General features: G+C 46.2%; 1 protein-coding gene across 1 annotated transcript; it reads left to right on the forward strand.

Moving 5' to 3' along the window:
- Nucleotides 1–1,766: 1,766 nt before the first annotated feature.
- LOC118881233 (serum basic protease inhibitor-like) lies at nt 1,767–7,112 on the forward strand. Its single transcript, XM_036825916.1, has 3 exons — nt 1,767–1,860; nt 6,026–6,218; nt 6,681–7,112. The coding sequence occupies exons 1-3, from the start codon at nt 1,767–1,769 to the stop codon at nt 6,712–6,714; spliced, it is 321 nt and encodes a 106-aa protein (XP_036681811.1). The 3' UTR covers nt 6,715–7,112.
- The last annotated feature ends 5,137 nt before the right edge of the window (nt 7,113–12,249 follow it).

Raw genomic sequence — 12,249 nt, forward strand, 5'->3', positions numbered from 1 at the left:
TGAAATGTCTCAGGAGAGAGTAGACCCTCCACACACAGCGGCTCGTTTTGTGAGTACCCCGCTCCCGATGCCCTTCTGTCTGGGGTCAGCTCGGTATTGGGAGCTCCTGCCCTTCTCAAGGGAAAGGGTGACTTTGTGCCAGGAAGGCAGCCCCTCCTGTCCCCTGCAGCTCATCACCCAGCTCTGTGCCCGTTTGACATTTGGCTGGGCTTGCTCCTGGGGCTTCTGGGCATTGAGCCAGCTCCCTTCTCCTTGACCCTGGAAGTGGAGCACAGGGTGTGTGTGTGTGTGTGTGTGTGTGTGTGTGTGTGTGTGTGTGTGTGTGTGTTAGTGGAAGAATGCAAGTCTGTGTGTGGATGAGTGAGGGGGGTGGGGCTTGGTGCTACACGGTTGTAACTGGGAGTGAATGTATGGGAGTGAATGTATGGGAGTGAGTGAAGAGACTGGGGGTGTGTAAGCCCTCACACGTGCACTATAGTTTACAGCTTACAATGCAGCAGAGTGCATGTGCACAGACTCTGAAGCCAGATCCCTGGGTTCAAATCCTCTCTCTATAAGGTATGACTTTAGGCAAATTATTTCTTGTTACCTCAGGTTCCTCCCCTGTATCATGCGGAAGTACCAACAGTTTCTCTCCCCTCTTTTAGGATTTTTGAGGATTTGATGAGTTAATATGTGTCAAGTGTTTAGGATAATGCCTGACACATAGAAGAAGCTAAGTTTTTTCTGCTGTCATTACTCATTATTATTCTTATTACAAGGACTTTGACTTTGCAGGGAGAAGGAATTTATGTCTGTTGTCTCCACTGCTCCCATAGCAACCCTGTGTTGTGGGCAGCACAGATATCAGGTGACACCTGATGACAATGGGGCTCTGGGAGGTTTAAGTCCTCAGGCAGAAAGTTAGGAAAAGACAGAGCTGGTACCCAAACTGAGGTCTAAAAATGCCAAAACCACAGGGGGAGAGAGCAGGAGGAAGGGGGCTCTTGCAGGTGATCTTCCAAGCTCCCCTGAGGTCCACTCAGGCAGGCAGCTCTCCTGTTTCTGAAACCAGGTGAGGGGTGGTGGGAGGTCGTGCTGTGGTGACGTGTTCAGCTCCCTGCTTCCCCTCTGCCCACACCCCTTACTCCTTTTTCTACCCAGAAAACACAGTTGCTTCCCCAGAGGACACGCCTTCCTCCAGTTCAGCTTCAGCCTGAACCGCAGTGCCAGGTAAACAGCAAGTGTCCATCCAGTTGAGAAGCTGTGGCAGCGGTTACAGGAAGGTGTCCTGCGTCACACCTGTCTTCTGAGTTAGGTAGGGGTAGGGGTGCGGGTGACAGGTATTGATGCTGAGATGGGATGACACCTGCAGGAGCTGAAAAGAAGGACCTGAGCTAACATACTTCTGATCACTTAGCTGTCCTTTAATTTGCTCTCGTTCCCCCACTGACCGTCCATCACCTGCTGTGCACTGCTCTAGGTGCTGGGATGATCCCTGAGTCAACATATTGGACAAAATTCCACCTGTGGAATCACAGTCTGTGTTTCCACGAGACCCACAGGCAGAGTCAAGTCTGAGAAGTGCTGTTACTGGGCATTTGGCCCCAGCAGGCAGAAGCAGGAAGCCTGGTTAGGTGGGGAGATTACGCAATAAACAGGACTGACCCCAGCTCCTCCCCTTCCTCACTCCCCTCCTTATTGCCTGATCCCACCCCTCAGCTGGGTTATGAAAAGCTCTGTCAGCCCCCAGGTTTCCTCAGAAGCCCTCCTGCGAGGCCACGAACATGAGACGGCTCTGCCTCTCCGTTGCCCTTCTCGTCCTCCTGGTCACCCTGGTGGCCTGCACCCCGGGGGGTGAACACAAGAGCCGTGCCAGAGGTAAGTCCCGGCTCACCTCACCTCTGCAGGCTGGGGGGGATGAGGCGAGTCCATGGAGGGGGCTGGGAGCAGGGGTGGGGTGGGTGCTGACAGCCCTCTCTGGATTTCTCCTGGGAAGTTGGGCAGTTTTAACTCCAGGGACATTTCATGACTCTCAATAGGAAAAAAATTAAAAGTCAAAATTTTTAAATATATATCCCGCTGACCTCTACCAGATCAGGAATCCCATCTCTGACACTCTCTATTCCTGGTCAGTGCCATGTCCCTGAACTTCACTGTAGTGTAATAAAAAGATCAATATTTGATCCTTGTCCTGGTTCCTGGAACAGACCTCCTGAAACTCCTGGAATTTACTGTCTTTTTTATGGTAATGAGGTGAGTAAAGGAATGGGACCCGAGAGGCCTTCAGAGTGGGGCTGGTCTCCAGAAAAACCCAATCATGTGTTTAGAGGCTAGAACTTTCATCACCCCACATCCCAGCACCTCTGGGGTGAGGGGAGGGTATTGAGATGGAGATCAGTCACCAATGGCCAATGATTCAATCAATATGTCTATTTATTGACACTTCAAAAAAATCCATAAATATTGGGGTTCAGAGAGCTTTCGGGGTGGTGAACAGATGGAGGTGCTGTGAGGGCGGTGTGCTCCCCTAGGGCACGGAGCCTCCGCCCACCTCTCCTCCCCCTTTGCCCTACGCATCTCCTCCATTTCGCTGTCCCTGAGCTTTATCCTTTATAATAACATGAGAACGGTAAGTAAAGTGTTTTCCTGATTTCAGTCACCGCTTCTATTGGTTATTGAACATGGAGGTGGGGTCATGGAACCTATGATTTTTTAGCCAGTGGGTTACAAGTGTAACTCGGGATCATGTGGCTGGCATTTGAAGCAAGGACAGTCTTGAGCCCTCAACCTGTGGGATCTGCACTAACTCCACGGATTTAGTGTCAGAAGTGAATTGACTTGTGGGATGCCCAGTGGATGTTTGGGGAATTGGTTAATGTTGGTAGAGACACCACATATTTTGTGTCAGGGAAAAACCCAGACTCACTCTTCCCTGTGATTCGGGGGCTCAGGTGAGACTCAGAGATAGGGGAGTAATGAACATGGGACACTGCACCCAGAAACTCTTACCAGTTTTCTGTATTTTCAGAATTCCTGGCAGAATCAGGTAGTTTATCAAATGGATTGTGATATGATAGTATCTTGTCCTGACCCTAAGACCCACATGCCGTGTGTCCCGGGGCAAGTCATCTGCAGTTTCCTCACTGAACAGGGGAACCATGTTACATGGGTTCTTTGAACAGCTTACCAGTCATGAATTTAAAGAGTTTAATCACATTTTATGGCCAATTTTGTCCGTTTTCCACCAAGGTGGAAAAATTAATCTGAAAAACTTTCTCTACCCACCTCCTTTGGGCAAGAAAAAATATTTAGGTGTAAAATAATGATTATTCCTCTAGTATTAAAATTAATCAGAAAGACATGGGACCACTGAGCAGAGCAACTGCAGGGAAAGCAAGAAACACAACGCTTGTGTGAGTTGGCTTCTGGGACCAAGGCTGATACAATCTTAGTAAAGGCTCAAGGCCCTTTCCCTTGCCCCGCCAACCTTTTAAAAAAATATTTATTTATTTGGCTGAACCAGGTCTTAGTTGCGGCATGCAGGATCTTTTGGTTGCAGCATGCGGGCATGCAGAATCTTTAGTTGTGGCATTCGAACTCTTAGTTACAGCATGTGGGATCTAGTTCCCTGACCAGGGATTGAACCCAGACCCCTGCATTGGGATCACAGACTCTTAACCACTGGACCACCAAGGAAGTCCCTCCTTTGTCCCCTTTTCACAATTATTTTATTATCCTTTCAAGATACAGAATGTTAAAGGTAGATTGATAATTATGTAGACCTGCCCCATCATCAAGTAGACTTTGCACTAACAGGAATTCCATTATATCCATTCTATTCAGTGATTGTGCACTTGGCGTGAGCATGAAATGGGAGATTTATTCCCTTGCCATATATTTATTAAGTCCCCACAAAGCATGGTTCTTGGTGTGGGGAAAGAACTGTAGACAAAATATGGCAAAATACCTTGCCTTCTAGGAGGGAGACAGACAATAGCAAAAGGGGGGAATACTAAGCTAGGTTATGAGTGTTTTGAAGGTAGAGAGTGATGGGGATAAAGGAGGCTGTGCTCTTTCTGTAGACTGATCAGCGAACCCCTCTGTGATGAGGAGGCACTGGAGCAGAGGCTGCAGCAAGAACATGCCTGGTGTGAACCAGCAGCAGCAATTACCAGGGTGGTTGGAGCTGAGTGGGTGGGGGTGGGGGGGACGTGGAAGGAGATGAGGCAGAGAGGCCATGGGGGCAAGTAGGACTTTATAAGAATCAGAATTTGACTCAGAGAGATGGGGAGTCACTGAGAGATTTGTCGTGGGAGCAATGGGGTAGGACTCAAGTTGTAACAGGATCCCTGCGGCTGCAGTGTGCAGAATGGCCTCTAGGGGGCGAAGGGCAGAGACAGAGAGGCCCAGGGAGCAGGCTGCTGCAGTGGTCCAGGTGAGCAATGATGGAGCGTGTACCTATGTTGTACCCTGGGTCGATGCCAGTCCTTTTGAATAACATGAATGTCTTGCTGTGTTTAGGTTTCTATGGAGGCTTCATTACCTAGTCATGATGCATTAAATCATTAGCCATTGGTGACTGTTCAACCTCCAGCTCCTCTCCAATCCCTGAGGTTTGGGGTTGGGGGACGGTGGATGGAAGGCCTTGGAGGAGAGTAGGAATGAAAGTTGCAACCTTCCTGTCAGGCAGTGGTTTCCCCTGGCAACCTGAGCCCATTCTGGGGTTACCAGGGTCTTCCCAAAAGTCACCTACATCACATAACAAAAGACACCGTTATTGCTCTCAGCATTTAAGAAATATTAAGGTTTTTAGGAACTTCCCTGGTGGTCCAGTGCGTAAGACGCCGTGCTCCCAATGCAGGGGGCCCAGGTTCGATCCCTGGTTGGGGAACTAGATCCTGCATGCATGCCGCAACTAAAAGTTCGCATACCACAGCTAAGAAGTCTGCGTGCTGCAACTAAAAGATCCCGCGTGCTGCAACTAAGACCCGGTGCAGCCAAAATAACTAAAGAAATATAAAACAAAACAAACAAACAAAAAATTCTTTAAAAAGAAAAAGAAATACCAAGGTTCTTAGGAACTCCATGCCAGGAAAATGACAAAGAACAAATGTATATATTTCTTATTATAAATCACAATATGAATATAGTGTCAATATTCAATTTATACAGTCCCCATGAGGTAACAAAAGTGAACACACTGGTATGTTTTCTTCATGCCTTTCTCCATTACAGCCTGATGTCTTCACATTTTTATTAATGGTGGAAACCTTTTACCATACACATAAGTGCAGAGAATAGTATTATAAAACCCAGGTACCAGCTCCAGTAATTATTGATATATGGTGAATATTTTTTTACCTGTATCCTCCTTTTTTTTTGGTAGAGGTTTTTTTTTTTTCCCAACTTTATTGAGATATAATTGACATGGGTAGAGTTTTTTTGTTTGTTTGTTTTTGGCTGGTTTGGGTCTTCGTTGCTGCACGTGGGCTTTCTCTAGTTGCAGCGAGCAGGGGCTACTTTTCATTGCGGCGCGTGGGCTTCTCATTGCGGTGGCTTCTCTTGTTGCGGAGCACGGGCTCTAGGCACACAGGCTGCAGTAGCTGTGGCTGGCGGGCTCTAGATCTCAGGCTCAGTAGTTGTGGCGCACGGGCTTAGCTGCTCCGCCGCATGTGGGATCTTCCCAGACCAGAGCTCGAACCCGTGTCCCCTGCATTGGCAGGTGGACTCTTAACCACTGCGCCACCAGGGAAGCCCCAACATGGGTAGTTTTTTGAAGCTAATCAAAGGCATCATACCAATTAATCTTAAATACTTCATGAAGGAGATATAAACTTTTACATGATTACCATATCATGGTCATGCCTAGCAACATTAATAATAATGTCCCAGAAAGCAGGTTGTCAATGACCTTTTCAATTTGACCAGCCCCCAGAACCCTAACATTCTCTATCGCAAACTGGTGGTTTCAGTTCTTGACCTTGTAGACCGAGCTGTGATGATGGCCCTCATAACTGACCCATAGCCCCTCCCATCCCAGCAGGTTCTCAGCCTGCCTTCTGCCTGGAGCCTCATTACACGGGTCCCTGCAGGGCCCGGAAGATCAGGTACTTCTACAACGCCAAGTCCGGGCAGTGCAAGATCTTTATATATGGCGGCTGCCGAGGGAAGAAGAACAGCTTCCTGACAGCAGAGGATTGCATGAAGACCTGCGGTGGTCATGCGGGGATCCAGGGGTAAGAAAGGGGGCAGGGCAGGGTAGGAGGGGAAGGGCTGGGGAAAGAGATGGCGCTCAGGGGGCCACACACCATTCACATCTGCACAGTGTCTTTCCTCCTCGCTGCCACCCAGGAGAAGTGGCTGCAGTGTCTTGTGAAACCACACACTGAGCACATCCTCCACGGGCCAGCTTGGCAGAAGGTCACCCCTAGAAGCCCTGTCATGAGAATCTGAGCCTCCTCACATGCTCCCCTTTTCTCAGATGGGAACACTGAGTCAGCCGCCCTACAGAGCAGGTCTGCAGAGCTCCTGAACTCCCCACCTAGGCTTGGAAACTCACTTCCTTCTTGTTGGTCATTCCGGTTCTGGAGCGGACTTTGGCTGCATATTTCTGGGAAAGTCTAGGATCTGTCAAGATGAGCGGTGTCCAGGTCTGGGGCTTCAGAGGTGTCAATCAGCAAGTTCCTTTCTTTTTGCAGAGGATCTGCGAGCTGTGCTCCCCCGAAACTCTGAACTCAAAGAGGACGCACACAGGGCTGGGCTGTGGCTGCTTCTGAAACAGTTCAGTCTCCTCTGAGTCCTTCTCAACCCCACCCTCCTCAGCAGAACCCTGCCTCTTTCCTTCCCCCCATGGGTCTACTTGCTTTAGTTCTGTCTCGTCCAGTCGGCTCTAAGCACCAGGAGAACAAGTCTTCCCTTTATCCCTAGCACTTAGCACAGGTCCTGGCACGAAGGAGACAGTCCATAATTACTTGAGGAAGGAAAGAATGAATGCAGATGCACATTCCTCACAGTGGGAGAGATCTTTTCAATAAAGAAGCCCCTTTCCCTCACAGTGATGTTGCACATTTTCCTTTCTATGGCTTCAAACTGTCTGTCTTATATTCCAATAAATTCATATTCAAATTAAACTAAGTGGAGTGGACTCTGTGGTTTGCAACTAAGAACCTGAACCAATAGGGTCCATGGAAATGGTGGTCCTTCTCACTATTCTGCAGAGCAGCCGGCACCTCCCCTTTTCCTGTCCTCAGACTGGGCCCTGCCAGGTATAGGAAGCAAACCCTTTACAGCACCGTCTACCTCTGAATGGCCAGCCCAAGCTACACAAAAACCCGTGGGACAGACACCTCAACATGAAAGCTTTCGTTCCTTACTTCTTGGGCCAGGTCAAATTTGGGTGCACGTTGTTCTCCTGGACTTTCAGAAGGAGAAAAGAAGAAACATGTGGCTTAATCATCCATTTTTCTGAGGAATCCCCTTGCCTGAGGTCACGTGTGGGAGGGGGCTTCTTACTTCAGTTAAAGAAGGGCAACTACCCTTTTAGTGCGCCAGGCTCTGTGTTAGCATTTTGCCTGCATTCTTCGACTAATCATCCTAAGAATCCTTCAAGGGAGGAAACGGCGACATAGCAATGTCACTTAACTGCTGTATGAGTTTCCTAACACAGGAGGTCCAAGCTCTCCCAGGTAGAGTGACTTTGACAATGTTTTCATGCTCCTGCCTCTGGGAAGATGTGGGATGGAGGCACCTTTGGAGAACAGAGTATCTGGTTCACTACAGATGAGCAAATTGAGTCACGGGGACCACAACAAGTGTAGTATTTAAATAAACAAAGATACAGATTAGTGCTGGTTCTGTTACTCACTTCTTTGTAGTCTTGGGCAAATTTCTCAACATCTCTGAGCTTTACATTCTTTAATTTTAAAATAAGGATAATGCTTGTACTTGCTAATGTCTCTAGCCAGAGACCACTAAAATCACTCCCGTTCCTAGTTGAACTAGTTGGGTTTATTACTCACTGCAGCAAGGAAGAGCAATCACCTTGGAAAACAATATGGTATCTTATTAAGAGAATGTTAGAAAGAACTTACAGGACGTGGGCTTGTGTTGGGTGATTTTGGGGAGGGTTTCAGGAAGCTGGCTTTCCTCTGGATGAATGCTGTCAGGAAGTGGGGCAGTTCTCCGAATGGGTATCTTTATCTTAACTCTAAGAAGGGAAGACTAGATAGAAGTTAGAGCTGTATTTGGTAAAGCAGCATCAGTTACTCATATGAGGCAGAATAGGGGGATGCTTGGTCATTTGGGTGGCTTGTGTAATTTAGCTGGTTTTGTCTGTGTTTAAACATGATTACAGAGTGTCCTATTTTTGTCATGATATATCATGGTCCCAGAATGGCCTTGTTTGATGTTGATGTCTTGTGAAATGTTTACATTCATCAGGAGAACTTAAGGCCAGTGATGGTGCCAGGTCAGCCCCCGAATCAGAGTTTGCTTTTCTCCTTCTCTATCAATCTCAGAGAACTATGATGAGAATTAAGAGGATGTGATATTTGTAAAACGCTTTGCACAAGTGTTGAGACTAAGGCCTCAATGAATGACTGTTCTGATAACAATAATAGTAGTAAATAAGTTGCAAATTGTAACAAATAATTTATTTAATATATTAATAATTATTATTTTATAACAGTGTAATGGAAAAGGACTTATTACTAATTAGAGGAATTTGACTTCAGTAGGTGTGGATATTGCTGTGTGATCTTGGGAAAGTCCCTTCACCTCTCTGAGCCACAGTTTCTTTCTTTGCAGAATAGGATGCTGGTATCTGCCTTAAGAAAAACACGGGTATTTTGGGAACTACATTCATTATGGTGCTGAAGTTCTTTGAACACTTCTGACCAACCCACTTTTTTTTTTTTAATTTAAGTATAATTGATTTACAATGTTGTGCCAGTCTCTGCTGTGCAGCAAAGTGACTCAGTTATACACACATAGACATTCTTTTTTTATATTCTTTTCCATTATGGGTTATCACAGGATATAATATAGTTCCCTGTGCTATACAGTAGGACCTTGTTGTTTATCCATTCTAAATGTAATAGTTTGCATCTACCAACCCCAAACTCCCAGTCTATCCCTCTCCTTCCCCGCCAACCCCTTGGCAACTACAAGTCTGTTCTCTCTATGAGTCTGTTTCTGTTTTGTAGATAGGTTCATTTGTGTCATATTTTAGATTCCACATATAAGTGATATCATAGGGTATTTGTCTTTCTCTTTCTGACTTACTTCACTTAGTATGATAATCTCTAGGTCCATCCATGTTGTTGCAAATGCCATTATTTCATTCTTTTTATGGCTGAGTAATATTCCATTGTATATATGTACCACATCTTCTTTATCCATTCATCTGTCAATGGACATTTAGGTTGTTTCCATGTTTTGGCTATTGTGAACAGTGCTGCTATGAACATAGGTGCACGTGTATTTTTTTTTAAGTCTTTTTGGCTATAGTCTTTTCTTTTTTTTGATAAATTTATTTATTTTTGGCTGTGTTGGGTCTTCGTTGCTGCACGCGGGCTTTCTCTAGTTGCAGGGAGCAGGGGCTACTCTTCGTTGTGACGTGCAGGCTTCTCATTGCAGTGGCTTCTCTTATTGTGGAGCACGGGCTCTAGGTGCGTGGGCTTCAGTAGTTGTGGCTCACGGGCTCCAGAGCGCAGGCTCAGTAGTTGTGGCGCACAGGCTTAGTTGCTCCATGGCATGTGGGATCTTCCCGGACCAGGGATCGAACCCGTGTCCCCTGCATTGGCAGGCGGATTCTTAACCGCTGCGCCACCAGGAAAGTCCCTGCATGTATCTTTTTGAATTACAGTTTTATCTGGGTATATTCCCAGGAGTGGGATCGCTGGGTCGTATGGTAATTCTATTTTTAGTTTTTTAAGGAACCTCCATGCTTTTTTCCGTAGTGGCTGCACCAACTTACATTCCCACCAACAGTGTAGGGGGGTTCCCTTTTCTCCACACCCTCTCCAGCATTTGTTATTTGTAGACTTTTTAATGAAGGCCATTCGGACCTGTGTGAGGTGGCACCTCATTGTAGTTTTGATTTGTATTTACAAAGATGCAAGCCTTTGTTTGTGGCATCATTTGCAAATATTTTCTCCCACTCTGTAGGTTGTCTTTTCAATTTTTTGTTTTTTTTTTTTATGGTTTCCTTTGCTGTGCAAAAACTTGTAAGTTTGATCAGGTCCCATTTGTTTATTTTTGTTTTTATTTCTATTGCCTTGGGAGACTGACCTAAGAAAACGTTTGTACGATTTATGTCAGAGAATGTTTTGCTTATGCTCTCTTCTAGGAGTTTTGTGGTATCATGTCTTATGTGTAACTCTTTAAGCCATTTTGAGTTTATTTTTGTGCATGCAGACCAACCCACTTTTTTTTTAAACATCTTCATTGGAGTATAATTGCTTTACAATGCTGTGTTCGTTTCTGCTGTATAACAAAGCGAATCAGCTATATGTATACATATATCCCCATATCCCCTCCCTCTTGCGTCTCCCTCCCACCCTCTCTATCCCACCCCTCTGGGACGAAGTGAGAGAGTGGCATGGACATATATACACTACCAAATGTAAAATAGGTAGGTAGTGGGAAGCAGCTGCATAGCACAGGGAGATCAGCTCAGTGCTTTGTGACCAACCCATTTTTAAAAGTACATGGAGTATTAGTTTCCTTCGTTCCCGGCTGCTTTTAGATTTTTTTTTTGGATGCAGACCATTTTTAAAGTCTTTATTGAATTTGTTACAGTATTGCTTCTGTTTTATGTTTTGGTTTTTCGGCCCCGAGGCATGTGGGATGTTAACTTCCCAACCAGGGATCAAACCCGCACCCCCTGCATTGAAAGGCAAAGTCTTAACCATTGGACCACCAGGGAAGCCCCCCCTGGCTGCTTTTAAAGTGTGCTGTCCACTGCATTAAAAAAAAAGAACAAATAGAATTTGGGGGGATGTCACCTTTCATAAGCCCCCTCAGGAAATTCCTTAGTGCCCAAGGAGTGTCACTGTTTCCTGAAATGGTCCCTTTCTTCCTCAGAGGTCACCTAAAGCCCTTTTGCTTCAGTGATAGATCTCACCCAGTTCCAGTTCCTTGCCCACCTCATCCCACCCTTTATTTGACGCTCTGGTGTCTCAGAAATGTAGGTGGGATTGGGGGCTTCTGCTGATTCTCTTTGGGATCAGGTCACTTGTTCTTCAGCCATTAGGAACCACGCTTTAAGGAAGGCCCTGCCTGCCCCCTTGAGGCAGCATGAGGAAGTGCGACCTCTACCTGAAGCTGCGCACACCCCCTTCCCTGTGAGGCAGGAATATTGAAGTCTTTTGGTAGCTGCCTTTAAAAGCTGTTGCTGTTGTTGTTGTTGTGTGTACACGATGTGGGTTTATAAATCATAGGTTAACATGAATAATTAACTTATAATATTTATTCAGCTACTGAAGTACACAAAGCTGACTCAGTCTCTTCTCTCCTGTAGTCCATTTTCCAGCAAGAAATTCTGAGATAATGTACAAATAAGAAATGTGGTCACGGGACTTCCCTGGTGGCGCAGTGGTTAAGAATCCGCCTGCCACTAGAAAAATGGTACAGATGAACCGGTTTGCAGGGCAGAAATAGAGACACAGATGTAGAGAACAAACGTATGGACACCAAGGGGGGAAGTGGCGGGGAGGGGGTGGTGGTGGGATGAACTGGGAGATTGGGATTGACATATATACACTAATATGTATAAAATGGATAACTAATAAGAACCTGCTGTATAAAAAATAAATAAAATATAATTCAAAAATTAAAAAAAAAAAAAAAAGAATCCGCCTGCCAATGCAGGGGACACGGGTTTGAGCCCTGGTCTGGGAACTAAGATCCCACATGCCATGGAGCAACCAAGCCCGTGTGCCACAACTACTGAGCCCACGCGTCTAGAGCTCGTGCTCCACGACAAGAGAAGCCACCGCAATGAGAAGCCCGCACACCGCAACGAAGAGTAGCCCCCGCTTGCCGCAACTAGAGAAAGCCCGTGTGCAGCAAAGAAGACCCAACCCAGCCAAAAATAAATTAATTAATTAATTTTAAAAAAAGAAAGAAATGTGATCACTTTATTGAGAAGGAAGCACAGGGTGTGAAGAGAGGGTTAGCAGAGGACTGGACAAGTGTGGAGATGGTGGGAGTTGGATGGAGGGACGCCCTGAGGAAGTGAACTTTCAGCTGAGGCCTGAGGGAAGA

Source organism: Balaenoptera musculus, chromosome 15 (genome assembly GCF_009873245.2).
Source record: "Balaenoptera musculus isolate JJ_BM4_2016_0621 chromosome 15, mBalMus1.pri.v3, whole genome shotgun sequence".
In the NCBI taxonomy this organism is placed as follows: Eukaryota; Metazoa; Chordata; class Mammalia; order Artiodactyla; family Balaenopteridae; genus Balaenoptera; species Balaenoptera musculus.